The following is an 18,220-nucleotide window of genomic DNA, read 5'->3' as shown; positions in this document are numbered from 1 at the left end:
AAATATATTAGTGGATTTAGCAGGGGATTATTGGGGTTTTAGGAACAAATTGTGTTATTCTCGAAAAAAAGAAGCTGAAAACTCCAACTCTAACTTCAGGATTCCAAAGAACACTAAAACACCGAATCACACTTTAAACTTTAAGGAACAATAGTTTTATAATTCACTGTGGACGCATGCACAAAAGCTTGCCGAATGAGAAATATTCTGAAAGTCATTTTTCTAATGTATACAGTCGATCTCGTAAACCTTCAACCGGGAGACTGCAACAATTTTTTTTAAGCCGATGAAGATTTGATTTAGGGAATTTTAACTGTACGTCGGCTGTACGATCGTCGACACATTTTACTTCCTAAAGATTTGTTTTATTTGCTTGAAACGAATTAGAAAAACAAGTTAATATAGTTTTAAAAACCGTTTAAACTCTAAAAAAAATAAAACAGAAATTAAATCTATCTACAAAAACGAACATGGTAATTTTTAGTTATTTGAGAGCAGAAGGGTCAATCATGTCTTCAATGGGGTAGCATTATGTGCACAATGTTCCAATGCATACATATGTATACAAACATATCTTGAATGAATTTTGGAATATGAATTTTGATTCACGTATAAGTACATAACAACATAAAGCTAATGATAACATTTTTGATTTGTCACTAGAACTCATACCTTTTTTATTTATGATTTTAAATCGACTTTACTCTTAACAATTTATGGATTGTGTGTGGGTGATTAATATCTAGTTTAGCAGGGCCGTCTGGCGCAGTTTAGCAATCCAATTGAGGGCATCTGCTAGCTGCCGCTGCAGATTTGTGCTCTCCGCCACCAGCTCGATGCAATCCTTAAACTTTGAAACCGCATTGCGCAAACTCATCGGCGGCAGAACCCTGAAAGGAAGGGGTATTTATCACAGTGACCCATTTAGGCGTTATCAGTGCTCACGAGAACCAGTGCAGGGGCTCCACGAAGCCCTTGGATTTGTCCACCGCCTGTCTCTGGATGGAGATGCCATCCCCTGAGTCCACGACCCGGCAGAGGGCATTGAACTCGGCACTGTTTTCCGTGGGGATCTGCGCCGTGAACACGGAGTTGCTGCCTCCGTGTTGGAACCGAGTGCGGGCCAGGAGAATCGCCCCACTGGCGTTGCTTCGCTCCAGATTAATCCGGCACTGGGTGTGCTCCTCGATCAGGTGGAACATGTCCAGGTACAAGTCGTCCAGCAGCTGGCCTGCGGCCTCTTTTTCGGTTACACCGGCGGTCATGGTGGACTATCAGGATCCACTTTATTTATTTATCTCGCCGTACTGAGAATTTTCAATCAAATCATATGATTGCACCAACAACCCTGTTTCCGACCCTGCTTCGCGGCGAGTTGGCAGCCCAGTCGATAACAATCGTTATCGCTAGACCAATTTTGCTCTGCAATTTCCAACCGAAACGGCCGAAAGATGAGTGTTTTTGTCGCCGTGGACACGTTTTAATCGCAATGAGTTGTAACTGCTGCCGCCACGAATATGCTTAATTAACAGGTAAACCCGCCAAACAGCCCGCAAACTGTACACTCTCGTGGATGTGGAATTTGACTAACCAAAAGGGCAAACAGCTGTTGTTGTTTTCTAGTGCCTTGGTAGGGGGCGGGAAGGGGGTTATTTCGGCGTTTGTTTTACGATGCTGTCGCGAGATTAGAGAAAGTTTATAAAGAGCCCTGCAATTAGCATTTAGCGGCAGTCGCAAAGCAGCCAAGTTGAAAACACCTCGAGAGCAACAGCAACAAGTGGATGCCACAGTGCAAACAGTTCCAAAAGTCAACTCAAATATATCCAAATCCCGGAAGATCGGGTGATAATGCCCGACAGCTTTTCGGCGGACTTACGTAGCCGCCGCCGCGAAAATCCAATCGACCGCAACGGCAATATCGGAAGTATTGGCAAGGAGCAGGTGCGCCAGCTAGCCAATATTGTTTATGACGCCTAGCTTATTAAAACCATCGTGTGTGCATATGGCATCCAAATCCAATACACTATGGCCGTATACTATACAGATCTGCCATACGTAACCGCGTTTGATGACAAACGTTGACGCAAAGCGTGGCCGAGTGTGCACAGAAAGAAAAATCTGTGCTGCGATCAACCCATTTTTCACCAGCACATGATATTCTGATGTACAATTTGATTTTTTTAAATCACAATGTTTTTCAAAATTAAAAAATTTTAAAGTTAATCAATTAAAGTTAATAGTCATATTTTATCCCGAGCTTCTGCTACCAGCGGCTAAAAAATGCAGAAATCGTCTTAAAATTATTAAAAACATTTAAACACGCATTGTATTAAATAATATTTTTTCCTGTGTATATATCTTATCGAGGAAATCGGAGGTTTTCACACCTTGCCCACTCTATCGTCAAACTGATTGGTTTTGGCCTAGCCTCCAATGGTATACTCTTTAATAACTCTATTTTTCTATCAAAAAACCTCCCAATCCCGGAAGCACAGGAGATAGGGCCTATTATTTAACTCGGTCAAAAGCTGGCGTAGTTAAATACCGCTTATGTTTACCCCTACACATAAGTGCAACCATTAATGACTCGTCGTTTGCTTATCTCTTCAATTATTTAGGCGACAAGCACCGAACACAAGCTGACAACCGAATATTCCCAACGGACCAGCGAAATGCCGTCCGGCAAGGAAGGTCAAGAATCCAGGCGAACCCTCAGCGAGAGTTCCGCTGAGGACGTTGGGCGCACAGGATCGAAGACCAACAGCGAAGGAATGTGGCGGAACGAGCTTTCCCTGAATGCGGACAGCAGCTCCACTCAGCCCGAAAAGGGAAAGGAACGGAGTCCCAGCCCCGCGAACTTCCTTATAAGGCTCAGCGATGCAGCGGATGTGGTACTCCGCGTTCTTCTTGTCATGACCTTCTTGTAAGTTGTGTTGGCTATTTCCTTCTGATGACGAAATCAATTTCTGATGCATGAATCATCTCTGCAGCAAGCTGGAGACGATGACAGCTTTCAAGCGGGAAATCCACGAGGAGGAGCTCTGGCTGTACAAGAATCCCAGGAGACCGGACTTTGTGAGGGGCGGAGAGCTGCTCTTCTGGGTGATAGTGGCTCCCTTTCTGGTCACTGTGGCCTTCTACTGGTTCACCAAGGACAGGCGCGACTTCAGAGCCGCCAGCTGGGCCTGGACACTGGGTCTGTGCATGAACGGCATACCTACGAGCCTACTAAAGATAACAGTAGGACGACCCAGGCCAGACTACTTCTACCGCTGCTTTCCCGACGGCGTGATGGTCCTTAACACAACGTCCAGCAGTCTAGACACCTCCATATTGGACTTCAACTGTACAGGGCTTCCGGGGGACATTAACGAAGGACGCAAGAGTTTTCCCAGCGGACATTCGTCGTGTAAGTTGACGAGGACATGGGTCTTTGAATGCCTAGCTAACAGTTTCAATCCGTTGTTTCAGTCGCCTTTGCAAGTTTCGGCTTTATCGCCTATTATGTGGGCGCCAAGCTACACGCCTTTGACATTCGGGGACGTGGCCACACCTGGCGGCTCTGCATCGCTGTGATTCCATTGCTGATCGCTCTTCTAGTGGCAGTCAGTCGCACATGCGACTACCACCACCACTGGCAGGATGTTACCGTTGGCGGGCTGATTGGCCTGTTTGCGGGTTACATAAGCTACAGACAATACTATCCCTCCATCTTTGGCCCTGATGCCGGCAAACCGCTGATCCGGTGGTTCAGGAGGGAGGGAAACAAATATAAGCGGCTAACAGGGAATGAGGATAGCGATAGCCGTGGCGAAAGGGACGAGGGCGATGCGGCGCGGAGACCTCTCCTCGCGGGCAAGGAACAATCCAAAGGGTACTAAAAGCTTTACGTAATTTATAGTCAATTATTGCTTTCCTCTTTAAGCTCCTCTTAACTTATCAAACCATCGCTGTATTTCCAATTTACAAAAGTTCTGCTGAGTTACCTCTTAATGGGTAGGGTAGTGAGTAGTTTCTCCAATAAAACAGAGCTCGTCAATTGCTAAACGTAAATTTATTGCTCATCTTTGGCAGCAACATCCAAAACAAATTTGCTACTTCAAAGTGACCGAAACTAGCCTAAAGGACAGGGTATGCACGCGCAGATTCAGTTCATGGAGTTAAACGCCTGCAGCAGCACCTGTTTCTCGCGCTCCTTTTTCTTGACTACGTCCAGGCTGCGTTGTCGCCAAGTGCTTTTGCGCAGCTTGATGGGCCGACTGCCCACATAGCGTCCGTCCATCTCCTTCATGGCCCGTATAAAGTCGGCCGGTTCCCGGAAGCTGACGAAGCCGAATCCCTTGCTCTTGCCCGTCCGCTTGTCGCGCACCACACGAGCTCGCTGGAACGAGGGAAACTTGTTGAAGGTCCGGGTCAGCACCTCGTCGTTCACGTCGTTTCCCAGGTCGCCGCAGAAGATGCGAAAGTCATCGTCGGGCCAGTCAGCCAGGGAGGAGTCTTCCCAAACGCTGCCACCTGCGATCCTTACGGTTTTCCGGTCTTTCTTCTTGCGCTCCGTCGTCTGGAAGGACTGCAGTGCCGAAGAGGCGCGAGCAGCCTTGATGGCCTCTTCTGCAATGGGATTGGGGCCGGACTTCTCCGCCTTGAGCTTCTTCAGCTTCTGCGTCACATCGAAGGACACGGCGTTGATGTCGATGGATGGTGCTGCGGCTACTGTGGGCACGTGCACCGACTGTCGACACTGGTACAGCTTTGGGGCACTGCTCAGGACCACGGGCGTTGCTGAGATCGGCTTGGAGCTGGAGGATGAGCCGCCCCCACTGCCCGTGGGCACAAAGGTGGACATGAAGGTGGGTGGCGGCGGGATCGGTGGCGGGGGCACGGTCAGTCGAGATCCTCCATTCCCGTGGTGGTGCTGCAACTTGTTCTGCACGTTGTGGTACGTGTTGGCGGCGATGATGGGACGCACCTGGTTCGGCACGAAGAGGTTTCGGGCGGGCGGCTTAGAGATCTCCGCCTCGAAGCGGGAGAGCTCGTCCTCGATGTTGCGTCGCTTTGAACCCATTTGCAACGGGCTCGGATATTCACGGTTAGTCAAAAATTCTCAAATCAAAACAAATTTTCACGAAAAATGCTGCAGTTGGTGAATTAATTTATCGATTACTTTTGTTATCGATGATTTGTTGATTTTGCGGGATGGCAAGTTGACACGAGCGTTCACACAGTCCCCAGCTGCAGCAAACGGTTATAAAATTAGGTACAATTAGGGAGTAAAATTCCAGCTAATTATTTATAATTATAGGGCAACTAACAATGAATAAAAAAATTAAAAATGAGTTTATTTGATGCAGAATAATACCTATTTATTATGGAAGGAAATGGGCTCGCAGCTGATGCGCGCGTTCACACCGTACATTTATTGGAAGATGACCCCGTTAAACTTGCGTACCAACTCGCAGTGCGACCATAACTAGATTGCGGGCAAATACCAATTTTTAGGCGACTTAGGAGTGGTATTTAAGCGTCTCCCCCTCCACGCCCACACCAGCACTGACTCAACTTGAGAATCGCTGTTTTCTTTTCGACGATCTAATACATAATAATTGAATTAAAATCGTCGGAAAACCCCCAGCTGTGATAGCAACAAGTATCCCCAGAAAGCAAAGTAAATCGAAGAGCAATATTCCCCACACACGCAGTCACGGGCGCTCAAGCACACACCCACACAAGCGCACACAAAGTCGAAGGGGCGACAACAACAACAAAAAAAGTGTGGAAAAGCCCCAAAACCAAGAGTTTTCTCGTTTTATTTGAGAGCAATAGGTCACAGGAAAATGCCAACCAAGGAGCGCAACATTGCCATGATGGGCTACCGATCAGTGGGTGAGTCTCCCCAGCGAATTCCATTAGAACCCGCCGATGTTGTTGCTGTTGGGCACTTGTAATTGCGTAGTATTTTGACAACAGCAACAACGGCGAACATTTGCCCATAATAATTGCGCTTCACCTGCAGGCAAATCGTCGCTCTGCATACAGTTCGTGGAAGGCCAGTTCGTGGACTCCTATGACCCCACCATTGAGAACAGTAAGTGCCCCATCCCATCCGGATTTCCCCGAAGCCAGGATGCCACCATCGCTGTCGATGCTTTGAAGGCGAGACGTAATGATCTGTAATTCCCATTCGCAGCCTTCACGAAGATCGAGCGTGTCAAATCGCAAGACTACATAGTGAAGCTCATCGACACGGCCGGCCAGGACGAGTACAGCATATTCCCGGTGCAATACAGCATGGACTACCACGGCTACGTCCTAGTTTACTCGATAACCAGCCAAAAGTCCTTTGAGGTGGTCAAGATCATCTACGAGAAGCTGCTCGATGTGATGGGCAAGAAATAGTAGGCATCACCGTGGGTTCCAATCGAGAGTTCAGCTAATTTTCATTGCCTTGCAGTGTACCTGTGGTGTTGGTGGGCAACAAGACCGATCTGCACCAGGAACGAACCGTTTCCACGGAGGAGGGCAAGAAGCTGGCCGAGTCCTGGCGAGCAGCATTTCTCGAAACGTCTGCCAAACAGAACGAGGCAAGTACCAGGACCCTTTCATTTGGATAAAAGCTACTTAGCAATTTCCTCCGCAGTCCGTGGGAGATATATTCCATCAGCTACTGATCCTGATCGAGAACGAGAACGGCAATCCCCAGGAGAAGAGCAGTTGCCGCGTATCGTAGGGCGCCTGGATATCCAGAAATACGGCCGAACTGTTGGGAATACGGCGAATCGCTATGGCAATACGAAAATCGATTATCTCTTATCTACACAGTTGGGCCAGCGTGCACTGGCGGGGGCGGGCCGTGCCCCTTGTGCGCAGCAGGAAAATCTAAAAAACTAATAGACCTAATAGCTTTAAGTCCACACAGCAAGTAACCAACATCAAGCGGCTTAGATGCGTCCGCTAACGCTGCCCAGCAGGTTTTGTGGTTCGCGTTTAGCGCAACACAACAGGTTTAAGTTAGTACACTTTTTTCACAACAACAATTCAGTTACAAAGTTCATATACAAATTCTACCAACATTTTGTTTTTAGTTTCAATTTAAATATAATTTTTCCAAGTACAAACAAGATAGTTTTTTGTTAGAAAGGGAACTCGCTATGAATAAACAAAAGTGTCCCTTTCTCGATTATTTCACTGGAAGGTAAGTAAATGTTTGCTGGAACTTAATGAAATATGAATTATGAGTATCCACATTTCTACAGTAGGAGTTTTCTTCCTATAATTCTAACAATATCTTTTTTTTTTCAATAATAACAAACTCCAGTGATAGAACGATGATTAACAGATTAAATCGAGAAAATTGGGATTAGTTGTATATTTCTTGGGAAATGGATTAAGAAAATGCGAATAATAATTGTTCCGAAGAAAACTTTTAGGTTTAAGCAAATGATGCCTTTGAAATGAAAGAGATATCCGATCATCCGGTGTACGTATGTAGATATAGGACATACAACAGTTTGGTAACCTTACAATACTTATCTAGCTATAAGATCCCTTAAAGCTACAAAATAAAAATAAATTAACAATTTAGGAAATTCCGATCATAAATATTTAATAATATATTTATGTTTAATGAGTCTATACGTATGTACATAAGGGAAGTACATCCCACACAACCAAATTGAATAGATAACTTTGGGCAAATCGTTTGAAGAATTATAAAAAGCATTTGGTAACGCTATCCATAACGGTTAATGTTAATAAAATATATGGGGGACTCCGTAAACTGACATATGGGGCTGCCACAGAAATCGCTTTTCTCTAAAATGGGGGTGGATCCATTATTGTGAATTCAATACGAATTCATTGCTAATTGATTTCTGTGGAAGATTTGATAGATTTTGTTTAGCTTCGATTTTGTTTTAAGGATCATACCAATTACCAAAAATTATGACTTATTGGCTATATGTACATACTTCGTTTGTCAGTTCAAAGAAGGCCATTTAAAAATATGAAAATGTTTTAGAAACAGATGGTTCAGTATAAATTTACATCAAATTGGAAATAAAACAAATATAGAATTTGTTTTAACCTTCTAAGCTAACAGGTTAATATTTTTTCAAAAATAATTGTAGCCCTCAAAGGATTGGGTCGAGTAGCTATTTAAAAAGTTTTAAATTTGAATTTAACACAATTCTAAGCAGCAAGTAAGTTATTTAAAAAATCTAATAATGGTAAGTATTTTTGCAGGAATCCCCTTAAAAGTAATGCGGTTGAAAAATGCCTCCTAACAGGCCGTTAAGAGTTAACAGAACTGTTAGGCGTCAGCTGCTAAAACCCACCACGAAAAGACGAAACACACCACAAGGCGAGTTCCAATTGGACCGAGAGTTAAATGTTTTTCGATTTTCAAACAGTGAACTTGTGCGTGCTCGAAAATTAAATTCGTTCATCATTTAAATCGCGTGAGATTGTAGCCATTTAACGGTAATACACAAAAAGAGAGCAGTGCGGACTTAATTCGTGAATGTTCCCAATGCAGAAGAAAAGCGAATTGGTTTTTCTCAATTTTCTGTATTGCAATTGTTTTTCTGGCCGAGTTTGGGCGTGTGTGTGTGTGCTGTATGTGTATACTTGTGCGCAATGCGTGGGTATTTTCTCAGTTTTTCGTTCTATTTTCAAATTTTATTGGTCTCGAACATTGGGCTGCATATGTGTGTAGTTGGTGTACCATTAGTTGGGCCGTTAATTTGAAATTTCTCTAACGCTGTAAGCAGCATTCGCGAGTGCGTTTGATTGAATGACGGCATTTCTCAGTCCCAAGATGAGCAGGCAGGTGCACCTAGGTGGGCATGTTTGTACAACTGCATTACCAGCCCGCTAATCAGGTGCAATGTACACATCTCCGTCGCCGCCGTCGCATCCGAATCCAAATCCGATTGGGTGGGTACAGGCTTTTCTTGTTGCTTCCTTTCCGGGCCGCAGCCTTTTATCGATTTAATAACAAACGCGGAGCCGAGTCGTTGGACTCTGCAAACCGGCAATCGCATAACCACGACGTCTTGTGCCTGATGTCGATGGAGACGGAGATGGCCGCGGGGAATCGATTTTATTGACGTACTTAGCCGTGCTTATAAATATCTGTTCGATGTACATTGTACAATGTACATGTCTACATATGTGCTCACACGGGCGCCCCTCTTTGAGGTCAGGACTTGATTTCTAAGTTCATCAAACTGGCCCGCGATAAGTGCTGCACGTTTGTCAGTTGTACCATACCCCCTGGTATTTCTGGCACTACGAAACAAGGCTCTGCCCATCTGGAGGATGGGCCCGTGGCTGATAAGATAAGTCGAGATTTTATAGCGGGCATTAAGTGGAAACCTGCCGATTGTGCCATAAAGGGAAAACAACACACGTAAAGAAAAAATAGCATGATCATATTTAGAACCATATTAGGATATTGCCCTATCTACATACATACATACTTTCTTCATAATTTTATTTGTAAGAATATAAATTATGCTCACTAGCTCGAAAAATGTTAGAATCAACGGTCAACGATGAAATAAGAGAAGTGATATGATAATTTTGAAAACTATTTTGTATTACTTTTTTGTACGAAATTTATTTTCTAAAGTTTTTAATTAGTGCTGAAATTTAAAAACAAGAATAACAAACTCTTGATATTGAGCGAATACCAAAGATATAGCAATAAATTGTTGTCTTCAAACTCAATTTTTAAATCGTTTTAAGTGATCAGGTCCCAAACACACTTTTGTTAGTGTGCCACAATTAATATTTTTACACTCATCATCTGGCTGGCCTAGGAGTCATGTTGGAGTACTTAATTGGTACGGATAGTGTCAGTGACTGATGCAAAATTACAAACATTAATAGTCAGCCGGCCTGCGACCACCACGAAATAAAGTAAAGGCGGGGACCAAATCATTCGTATGTATTTTACAATTAAAGAGCACTAGCGACCTACAAAACGTCTACAGAATGAGCTTTGCACATTTTCCCCTACATTAATACGGCTGCATTAATTGCATTACATATGTGCCTACAAACCCACTTGTACGCTGATATATATATATAAAGTAGTATGTTCCGCGAGTGCACATATGTATGTACCCATGCTAGCAGATAATCTAGATCATTGCATCCAAGCACATGCACTGGCAGAGGGGCTCTTTTTGTTTTGGATGTGCGCCACCAAAGGGGAAAGTGGTCACTTATCCAATATTGCCGGGCTCCCAGTCGAAATTGAATAAATGAAACGCAGCCATCCTCCAACACGTCATGCACCTCAATTATCATTACCATAACTAAGTTTGCAGACGCACAGTTGCGGTAAAAGCTGTAGTTGCCAATAGGTCGATCATTTCGAATAATGTAATACTTAAATACACTCAGCGAAAATATATGCTGGTCTTGAACAAATCATCCCAGTAGCTAAAAAAGTAGTTGAAGATCTAGCTTAATCTCAGCAACTAGTCCTCTGATCTTTTAAAGTACCCCAAAAACAAGGAAATTGTACAATTTGCTCGACTAAAGAAATGCAAGGGTATAAAAAGGGCAGGATTCTAGAACCGAGTTTTTTTAAAAGTTTTTTAATAATTCATATCTCATTTTCAAGCAATGGTAGAAATTCTTGCAGAAAACAGCCCGTGGAGAACCCTTCGCTGACACATTTTCAAAAGCTATGACAGTAAAACAAATCACTCTAGCCCACATACCTCCCGTGAGGTTCTGTCCCATTGGCCGCGGCTGTAGGCACAACAAACGCATCCGCACCGCCCTGACTTACTCTCTTTTTTCAGTTTGTTGTGCCCGTGTGGCACAATTTGAACTTAGCGGCTTTGGGGCCACCGTCAATGCCATTCCCGGCCACTGTGACTGTGGTGTGGTGATACAACTTCCGATGTGAGAGAGTGTGTGACGAGGGCGTAGTACATCACATTGGCACTCAACACCCATCACCAAATACATAACACACAGCACTTGAGAGCCAGCCAGCCAAGAGGTCGATGCCCGCTGGCCTGGTTGGCTGACTGGGCTATAACTGCAGCGCTGTGGCCCAGACGGTCGGAAGAGATGGCCCTTGTAATGGCTTAGGCGCAACATTAATATTCCGCCTGTTATGCAGTTACCGTCGTATTGCGCCGAGTTCGGTTGTTGAGTCTGCCGGCGGAACAAAACGCTTCCAAAGTGGAGGAACCAATCTGCTGAAAAGACAAACGAGCTGCGATGACATTTGTGTCGCCGCACTGTGGGTCACAGCATCGTCAACCCTTCCAAAAGACCTCATAACAGATACTTGTCGATTGCGAACGCGTACTCTCAAAATATATTAAGCTTTGGAGTTCTCTTGTCATTTTTAAGAGCTTGTGAAAGGTACACTGTTGCACGACAATGTTGAAATATGACATGATTATGATTATTGTTTTACATAACATATTATTCTGTTTAGTTGAGATCCGGTATAAATAAGAAAACAATACTCAAACAGTCTTCACAAACGATAAAAGATATTATTTCTTACAATATTATTATAGTGCGATCATTTTAAAAGAAAAATCGTGCTTAAAAAGTTTATTTGCTTCGGTGACTTTTAAAAAATGTGTTATATTATAACCTTAAGATTTTGAATAGTGTTGATATTTTTTATTCAAGTTATCTGCTTTAAATTAAGGGATTATTTTTGAGTGCATGGGGCTATGTTTAGTCTGCGCAGTTTAATGCACGGCACGTGTCTGGAGCCTGTCCTCAAGCGATTCCTCCGATGAGTCATAGGCCACAAAAGGCCCAACAACCCCAACGAATGAATGAATGAAAAGCGCCAGCTCGCGTGTCTGTGTGTGGGAAATGGGGAAATCCTCCCCAGTCTAGTCTAACATTCACTCACAGCACTCATTTAATTGCAGACTCTCGCCATGTCGACTAGCCCGAAACCGGTTAAGAAGGTGCCGATTCACTTGCAGAGCGCCCAGAATCGTGTCTACATTAAAAATGGTAAGCTCATTAACCGACTCCGTGTGAGAATCGCCAGTTAAAAACAATGATTTCGTTACAGGCGAGATCGTCAACCATGATAAATCGTTCAAAGCCGACGTTTACATCGAGGACGGAGTTATCAAGTATGTGCAAAGCGTTGAAGAAAGAATAGTTGGATTGTCCAGCTGAACATTTTGGTCTGTTCGAAATGGTCGAATAAATTAATTTGTTTTCTTTTTTTAGTCATATAATCTAAGAAACAAAGCATAACTTATACTATCTGCTATTTGGAGCCAAATTAGTATAGACTGTCGAATAGGGCTTCGTCTTTCTGGTTATGTTTGTAGGTTTAAGCACTAGGTTTATCTAACTATGAAGCCACTAAAACGATTCTTAATTTCGCTAACTAGTGCTTTGAGCTTGAACTTTGGCACTATCATCACTTCCGATTACTCCAACCCAAGGACGACCAGCCTTCCACAAAGTCCAACATTTGTCCTAACATGAGCTGATTTCTTAGGGGCGTTGGCATGATTCACAAAAAAGTTACTCAAACCCTTACTCTACCATTGTATGAACAATTCCACCCTTCGCTTCCTTCAAGGTTTGTGGGACCCTCCTCAGAAATTACGATACCGGGAGGAGTGCGCACCATCGACGCCAGCGGACTGATGATCATTCCCGGGGGTATCGATCCCCACACGCACATGCAGTTGCCTTTCGGAGGAGCCGTGGCCGTTGATGATTTCTACCATGGAACCAAGGCTGCCGTCGCCGGTGGCACCACCATGATAAGTAAGCGGTGGGATTACCACATTAAAGTGCTGGACTAACACCTGTCTATTTCCCCAGTCGATTTCGTTCTGCCCAACAAACATGAGTCGATGATCGAGGCCTACGACAAGTGGCGCAGCTGGGCCGATCCTAAGGTGAGAAATATAGATTCGAAATATATATGTTATCTTACCTAGTAGGAAGATAACACCAAAGAGTACAAAGTATATATAAATGTACTCTTTGGTAATATCTTATAATTATTATTCTGAGTTTAGTAACGTATAATTTCTATATGTAGACATAAGATTGGCTTAACAATACAATGAAACCTATTGAATTTGTATATTTGTTCAGGTATGCTGTGACTACGGACTGCATGTGGGTATCACCTGGTGGTCCAAGTCGGTGTCTGAAGAGATTGGCATTCTGTGCAAAGAGCTTGGGGTGAACTCCTTCAAAACATTCATGGCTTACAAGGGGCTATATCAGGTAACTCGGATAAAATGTAGTACAATTGTTTTAATTATTTATGACTTTATTCAAATTCCAGCTAAACGACTCGGACCTTTTGGATGTGTTTGAGCGCATTAGGCAGTTGAATGGTGTAGCAATGGTAAGTCTTCGGGTTCCACCTCCAACTCACTTGTAGCTCAACTTTGTTCGTTTGTACAGGTCCACGCGGAGAACGGGGACATCATTGCGAAGAACACGCAGCGTCTGCTGGCCGAGGGCATCAACGGCCCGGAGGGTCACGAGCTGTCGCGACCCGAGGAGGTCGAGGCCGAGGCGGTGCACCGCGCATGCGTGCTGGCCCACCAGGTAAGACCACTCCCAAGTCGCTAGATATCTGGGAGGGACGAAGGAGGAGGAGGAGGAGGAGGAGGCGGCGGCGGTGTATGTCCATGCCGGCTGAGTGCCAGTCACTGTGCCGCGCTGTAATTATGGTTTATTTATGTTACACATTTTGATTTCTTATTATTTCCATTGTGTATGATGCACCTTGTACATATTATGCGGTATGCGGTATGCGGCACTCGATATAACCCCACAATAAACCTATGTTAGGCCGACTGCCCGCTCTACGTGGTCCACGTGATGAGCAAGTCGGCGGGCATTGAGCTGGCCAGGGCCCGCCACCGGTACCGAGGGCGGTACATAATGGGCGAGACCCTGGCCGCGGCGCTGGGCACGGATGCGACCTGTTGCCAGCACCTGGGCTTCGATCACGAGGCCGCGCATGTGCTCAGTCCGCCCTTGCGGCCGGACAAGACGACCCCCGAGTTCTTGATGAAGCTGCTGGCGAAGTAAGTTGTGCCTGGGATGACCCTCCGGGCCGGGACCGTAAATATCAGAGGGGAAAATGCCCCATGCGATAAATTAACTGGGAATATTTTAGCTCATTCCTTCTTTTTTATTTATTTTTGATGTAAATATGCGATTATAGACGTTGCTAAAGAAACAGTTTGGCGCTGAGTTAATTGTTTTTAATCGAGACCAGAAGACATACTTTATAAAGTCACATGATTTTTTACTATCGTGCAGGTCTCTAAACTGTAAAAATATTTAAGATTGGCTTAACAACAAACAAATTATTTATCGGTTGCCCTAACATCATCTCTTCGCATAGGACACATGTTTTTAAATTTATGTGAACTTGTAGTGATTACGGTCTCTGGTCCTGGGATTACTTATTTATGTTGATGCTGGTTAATCTGCATACTAACCGGGCCTGTGCTTATGCCTGCTTAAATCACGTCCACTAACCAACTAAGTGCGCTCTCTTTCGATCTAACCCACTAATCCGATGACGTTTCCATGTTTGCCATTGCTTCACTCACACGCTCGCACACCGTCCAGATGAAGACCCCGCTCTTTGTGTCCGGCCTGACCAGCAAATCCTCCGCCGAGCTCGTGGGTCGCGCCCGACGCAGCGGCTACTGCGTCTTCGGGGAGACGCTGGCCAGCTCCCTGGGCCGCTCCATGAGCGGCGTGCCCAAGGGCGACCGCATTTACGCAATCACCAGTCCCCCGATCCGCGAATCCGCCGAGACACCCAGACAGCTGATGAAGTCCCTGGCCTAGTAAGTACTCTTCTGTTTTAGGCGGAACCAAAGACCCCGTTTGGTCTATGACAATTTTGTTCGGGCTGTTTGGAGATCCGAATAACTTATAATTGTAATTATTTCTGGAAAATTAACAATGGTTTCAACAGAGTATTGTTTTTTTTTTAATTGAAGACTTTCTGAAGAATTCGCCTACTACTGTAATTTTAATTCTTTAGTAAATGCATATTTTTTAAACGAATTCGATTGTGTCCAACCTTTACAAAGAAGTTTTAGAAAAATAAGGAAACCTATTTCGATATCGAAACTCCTCACATATCAAATTGATAAGATAGCCTTAAACAAACTTTGGTTCCACGGTTTCAGGTTGTTAGAAGTAAGTACTCAAGAATCAGAACATGTTCGCTGCATTTCCCACCCTGCCGGTGATTGTTTGTTTCGTTTATTTTAACCAACCACCATTAAGCGTTAAACATTCATTTTCATTGCACAATGCCTCCACAGTGATGACCTGCAGCTGACTGGCAGCGACAACTGCACCTTCAACAAGGAGCACAAGGCCCTTGGCAAGGGCGACTTCACAAAGATTCCCAACGGAGTCAACGGAGTGGAGGATCGCATGTCCTTGGTCTGGGAGAAGGGCGTCCACGCCGGGCTCCTCGATCCTTGCCGCTTTGTGGCCGTAACCAGCACGAACGCGGCCAAGATATTCAACATTTATCCCCAGAAGGGACGTATTGGTAAGTTACTTAGAAAAATTGGCTAACTAAGTATTCGTATTCGCCACAAAACAAATACTCAATAAAAATGATCCAAATTAGTTTTTTTAAAATTCAATAATAAAAATAGTTTAAATAGGGCATCGATTTAAGTATATTGCAGTAAATAATCTCTAACCAAGGATTAAAATCCTTACAATAGGTTTTAAGGGATTGACAGCAGAGCTGTTTAAAATCGATCAAGAAGGGCAGTATAAAAACAAACGGGCTTAAATTGAATTTTTTATTTTGATTCACAATTTGATGGGAGAGTCTTTAGAAGGTGAGTTTTATTTCAATGTCAATATACAACATAATGGGTTGGACACGCATCTCTTTATGCATTACGTTGGAAGGCAACTTAAATTCAAAAACATGCCGTTTTCTAACATTTAAGAGCAATTACTACTTACTTACACGTCAAAAGTAAGGTGAATATATTTATTCCATTTTCGTGTTGTTGTGCACTTTAATTTTTTACACCCGGCCAAATTGTTAATAAGGAATATTATTTGAGCGTTATGCGTCATTTGCGTGAAGTAATTCGTATAAAAAAACAGCATTTTGGGCAAAATTCCTTATTTTTTGCATCACGGCTCACATTTCACTCGTTCTTCGTGACCGTTTCGCCAAAAATTCGACCCATATCGTTCCGCAACCTCCGTATTCGCCTATTTTGGCTCTCCTAAAACTTAAGAGACTACTTCGGGGATCGCGTTTTAAATCGATTGAGGAATTAAAAATAATTCGAAAATGGCGCTGATGGCTATACCAGAAAGGGACTATTTGAAATGTTTCGAGGTCTGGAAAAATCGTTGTCATAAGTGTATTTTATCGGGAGGGGATTACTTTAAAGGGTATGGAAATGATTTATAAGACTAAATAAAGATTTTTCATTTTACCTTACGCTTTTTGCCCACGGTAGTATGTACTTGGCTTTGCTTTATAATGCCTTTGTTGTTCCTATATTTCCTTCTTATAGCTGTCGGCTCGGATGCGGACATTGTGATCTGGAATCCGAATGCCACCCGCACCATTTCCAAGGACACACACCACCACGCCTGTGACTTCAACATATTTGAGGGAATGACAGTGCACGGCGTCTGCGAGTTCGTCCTGGTGCGCGGAAGGATCTGCGCCGAGCGCGGAAACGTTCGAGTGGCGGAGGGCTTTGGACGGTTCATTCCCACTCCCGTTCGACCACCGTTCGTATATGACATTATCGAGGGCAAGGTGCAGTCGCAGCCGGAGGAGCAGCACGAGGAGAAGCATAACGGCAACGTGGCCAAGCGGTTTGCCGAGCTGGACATTCAAATCCCGGTGCAGGAGCCCATCAGCGCCATGCTGGCTGGCAACCTGGCCATGCCGGCGGAAGGATCACTGTGCAGCACGCCTTCGGTCCGCGGGCGCGTCGATGGCCATCGGGACATGCAGGAGTCTTCCTTCTCCATAAGTGGTAGGTTATTGAACTCGGTTTCACAAATGATTCGCTTCCATTTTAAAATGTTTGGAGAACACTTACCAAACATTTACATTTTCCAAAAAGTTGTATTGGTTCGATTTAAATTAAAAATGGTTGGAGAATATTTATGTTACACCCTGGATAAAAACTAACTTTGCAAACAAATAATATACCGGTATTTAATAAATATTTGATATTCAAAACTCTTTGCAGAGGAACTCGACAGGTCTGGCGTTCGAGCGTGCATTAAAGTGAAAAACCCACCTGGCGGAAAGTCTTCCGGATTCTGGTAGACCACAGGTCGTGACTTGTGTGGATGCGAATCGCACAATCTCCGACGACAGTGTAAGCCAAAGTCTGCGCTCATTCGATAACTAAACTGGCATTTAATATAGAACCCTGAAACAAAATCGTAATCTAACCAAATTTGAAATAAGTACATACAAGTATAACCACAAACCTATTAAGGAAGGATCATTCAATCTGCTTTGTCATTAAATATTTAGAACCGATCGCCTCTTGTTGATACCATTTTTGTTGAATTCTTCAACATTGAAGCCTTTAAGCAACTGTAGTCGACGGCTTGAATTAAGGACTACGAAAACCAAACAAATTTGCTTACTTAGGTATTTTTGTTGAACACGTTTATTTTTAATACTTGATTATTTACAAGGAGACTTAGCACAATTGTTTGTACTCATGATAGCTAATAGGCAATCCAAGCTAAATCAAAAGGCTAGCAAGAATAACTGCGTTGAATACATAATACCATTGCAACAGTTTACTGATAACCGCTTTGAAGAAGAGTACATCGATCACGCCTCGAGAAACAAAGTACCGTTTGGGAGCAAATTCGGCATTTCATCTGAGGATGTCTAAAATTAGATACTTCAATCATGTTTTCGATTACAGATTATAAATGTGCAAAACTATTTATTATAAACACATACTTTATATACATATATTTCATAGCAAAAGCAGAACACAAAGATCAAACTAATAAACTTTACCAAAAAAATAAATTGCTTGTTTTAATTTCCAACCCAATCCCATATGCTAATAGTGTTTGGGATGATTGAAAAACAAAGACATGCGAATCGAAAACAAGGTTCTGTTCTTAGCAAGGACCGTAAATAAGATTTGATTTTATTTTAAAAGTCAAAATTAAC

At 43.6% G+C, this 18,220-nt stretch overlaps 5 protein-coding genes across 10 annotated transcripts; 3 read left to right on the top strand and 2 right to left on the bottom strand.

The window, feature by feature from the left end:
- Positions 1-645: 645 nt before the first annotated feature.
- Positions 646-1,369, bottom strand: LOC119560994. Its single transcript, XM_037874773.1, has 2 exons — positions 946-1,369; positions 646-890 (listed from the first exon to the last, which is right to left on the bottom strand). Exons 1-2 carry the CDS (start codon positions 1,263-1,265, stop codon positions 743-745), a joined length of 468 nt encoding a protein of 155 aa, XP_037730701.1. The 5' UTR covers positions 1,266-1,369; the 3' UTR covers positions 646-742.
- Positions 1,370-1,383: 14 nt separating this feature from the next.
- Positions 1,384-4,053, top strand: LOC119560990 (phospholipid phosphatase 5). 2 transcript variants are annotated; one of them, XM_037874770.1, is made up of 4 exons: positions 1,384-1,532; positions 2,619-2,923; positions 2,991-3,409; positions 3,472-4,053. In XM_037874770.1, the coding sequence occupies exons 2-4, from the start codon at positions 2,673-2,675 to the stop codon at positions 3,879-3,881; spliced, it is 1,080 nt and encodes a 359-aa protein (XP_037730698.1). In that variant the 5' UTR covers positions 1,384-1,532; positions 2,619-2,672; the 3' UTR covers positions 3,882-4,053. The 2 variants fall into 2 exon arrangements, with proteins under 2 accessions (XP_037730698.1, XP_037730697.1); XM_037874769.1 differs by lacking the exon at positions 1,384-1,532 and adding an exon at positions 1,715-1,941.
- LOC119560991 (RNA-binding protein 42) lies at positions 4,036-5,171 on the bottom strand. The gene has a single exon (XM_037874771.1). It carries the CDS (start codon positions 5,063-5,065, stop codon positions 4,148-4,150), a length of 918 nt encoding a protein of 305 aa, XP_037730699.1. The 5' UTR covers positions 5,066-5,171; the 3' UTR covers positions 4,036-4,147.
- Positions 5,172-5,524: 353 nt separating this feature from the next.
- LOC119560992 (GTP-binding protein Rheb homolog) lies at positions 5,525-7,118 on the top strand. The gene is made up of 5 exons (XM_037874772.1): positions 5,525-5,883; positions 6,014-6,085; positions 6,188-6,395; positions 6,452-6,581; positions 6,638-7,118. Exons 1-5 carry the CDS (start codon positions 5,835-5,837, stop codon positions 6,725-6,727), a joined length of 549 nt encoding a protein of 182 aa, XP_037730700.1. The 5' UTR covers positions 5,525-5,834; the 3' UTR covers positions 6,728-7,118.
- Positions 7,119-8,358: 1,240 nt separating this feature from the next.
- On the top strand, positions 8,359-18,073 carry LOC119560692 (dihydropyrimidinase). Of its 5 annotated transcripts, none has more exons than XM_037874271.1 (12): positions 8,359-8,478; positions 11,922-12,009; positions 12,071-12,134; positions 12,596-12,786; positions 12,844-12,920; positions 13,123-13,257; positions 13,319-13,381; positions 13,441-13,587; positions 14,626-14,849; positions 15,336-15,571; positions 16,572-17,045; positions 17,265-18,073. In XM_037874271.1, the coding sequence occupies exons 2-12, from the start codon at positions 11,931-11,933 to the stop codon at positions 17,342-17,344; spliced, it is 1,770 nt and encodes a 589-aa protein (XP_037730199.1). In that variant the 5' UTR covers positions 8,359-8,478; positions 11,922-11,930; the 3' UTR covers positions 17,345-18,073. The 5 variants fall into 5 exon arrangements, with proteins under 5 accessions (XP_037730199.1, XP_037730198.1, XP_037730200.1 ...); XM_037874270.1 differs by lacking the exon at positions 14,626-14,849 and adding an exon at positions 13,834-14,072; XM_037874272.1 differs by lacking the exons at positions 15,336-15,571; positions 16,572-17,045; positions 17,265-18,073 and adding an exon at positions 13,834-14,072 and having other exon boundaries at positions 14,626-14,738.
- The last annotated feature ends 147 nt before the right edge of the window (positions 18,074-18,220 follow it).

This window comes from Drosophila subpulchrella, unplaced genomic scaffold (assembly GCF_014743375.2).
Source record: "Drosophila subpulchrella strain 33 F10 #4 breed RU33 unplaced genomic scaffold, RU_Dsub_v1.1 Primary Assembly Seq354, whole genome shotgun sequence".
Lineage (NCBI taxonomy): Eukaryota > Metazoa > Arthropoda > Insecta > Diptera > Drosophilidae > Drosophila > Drosophila subpulchrella.
Note: the sequence above shows the minus strand (reverse complement) of the source record. Positions and strands in the feature narration are given on the sequence as shown.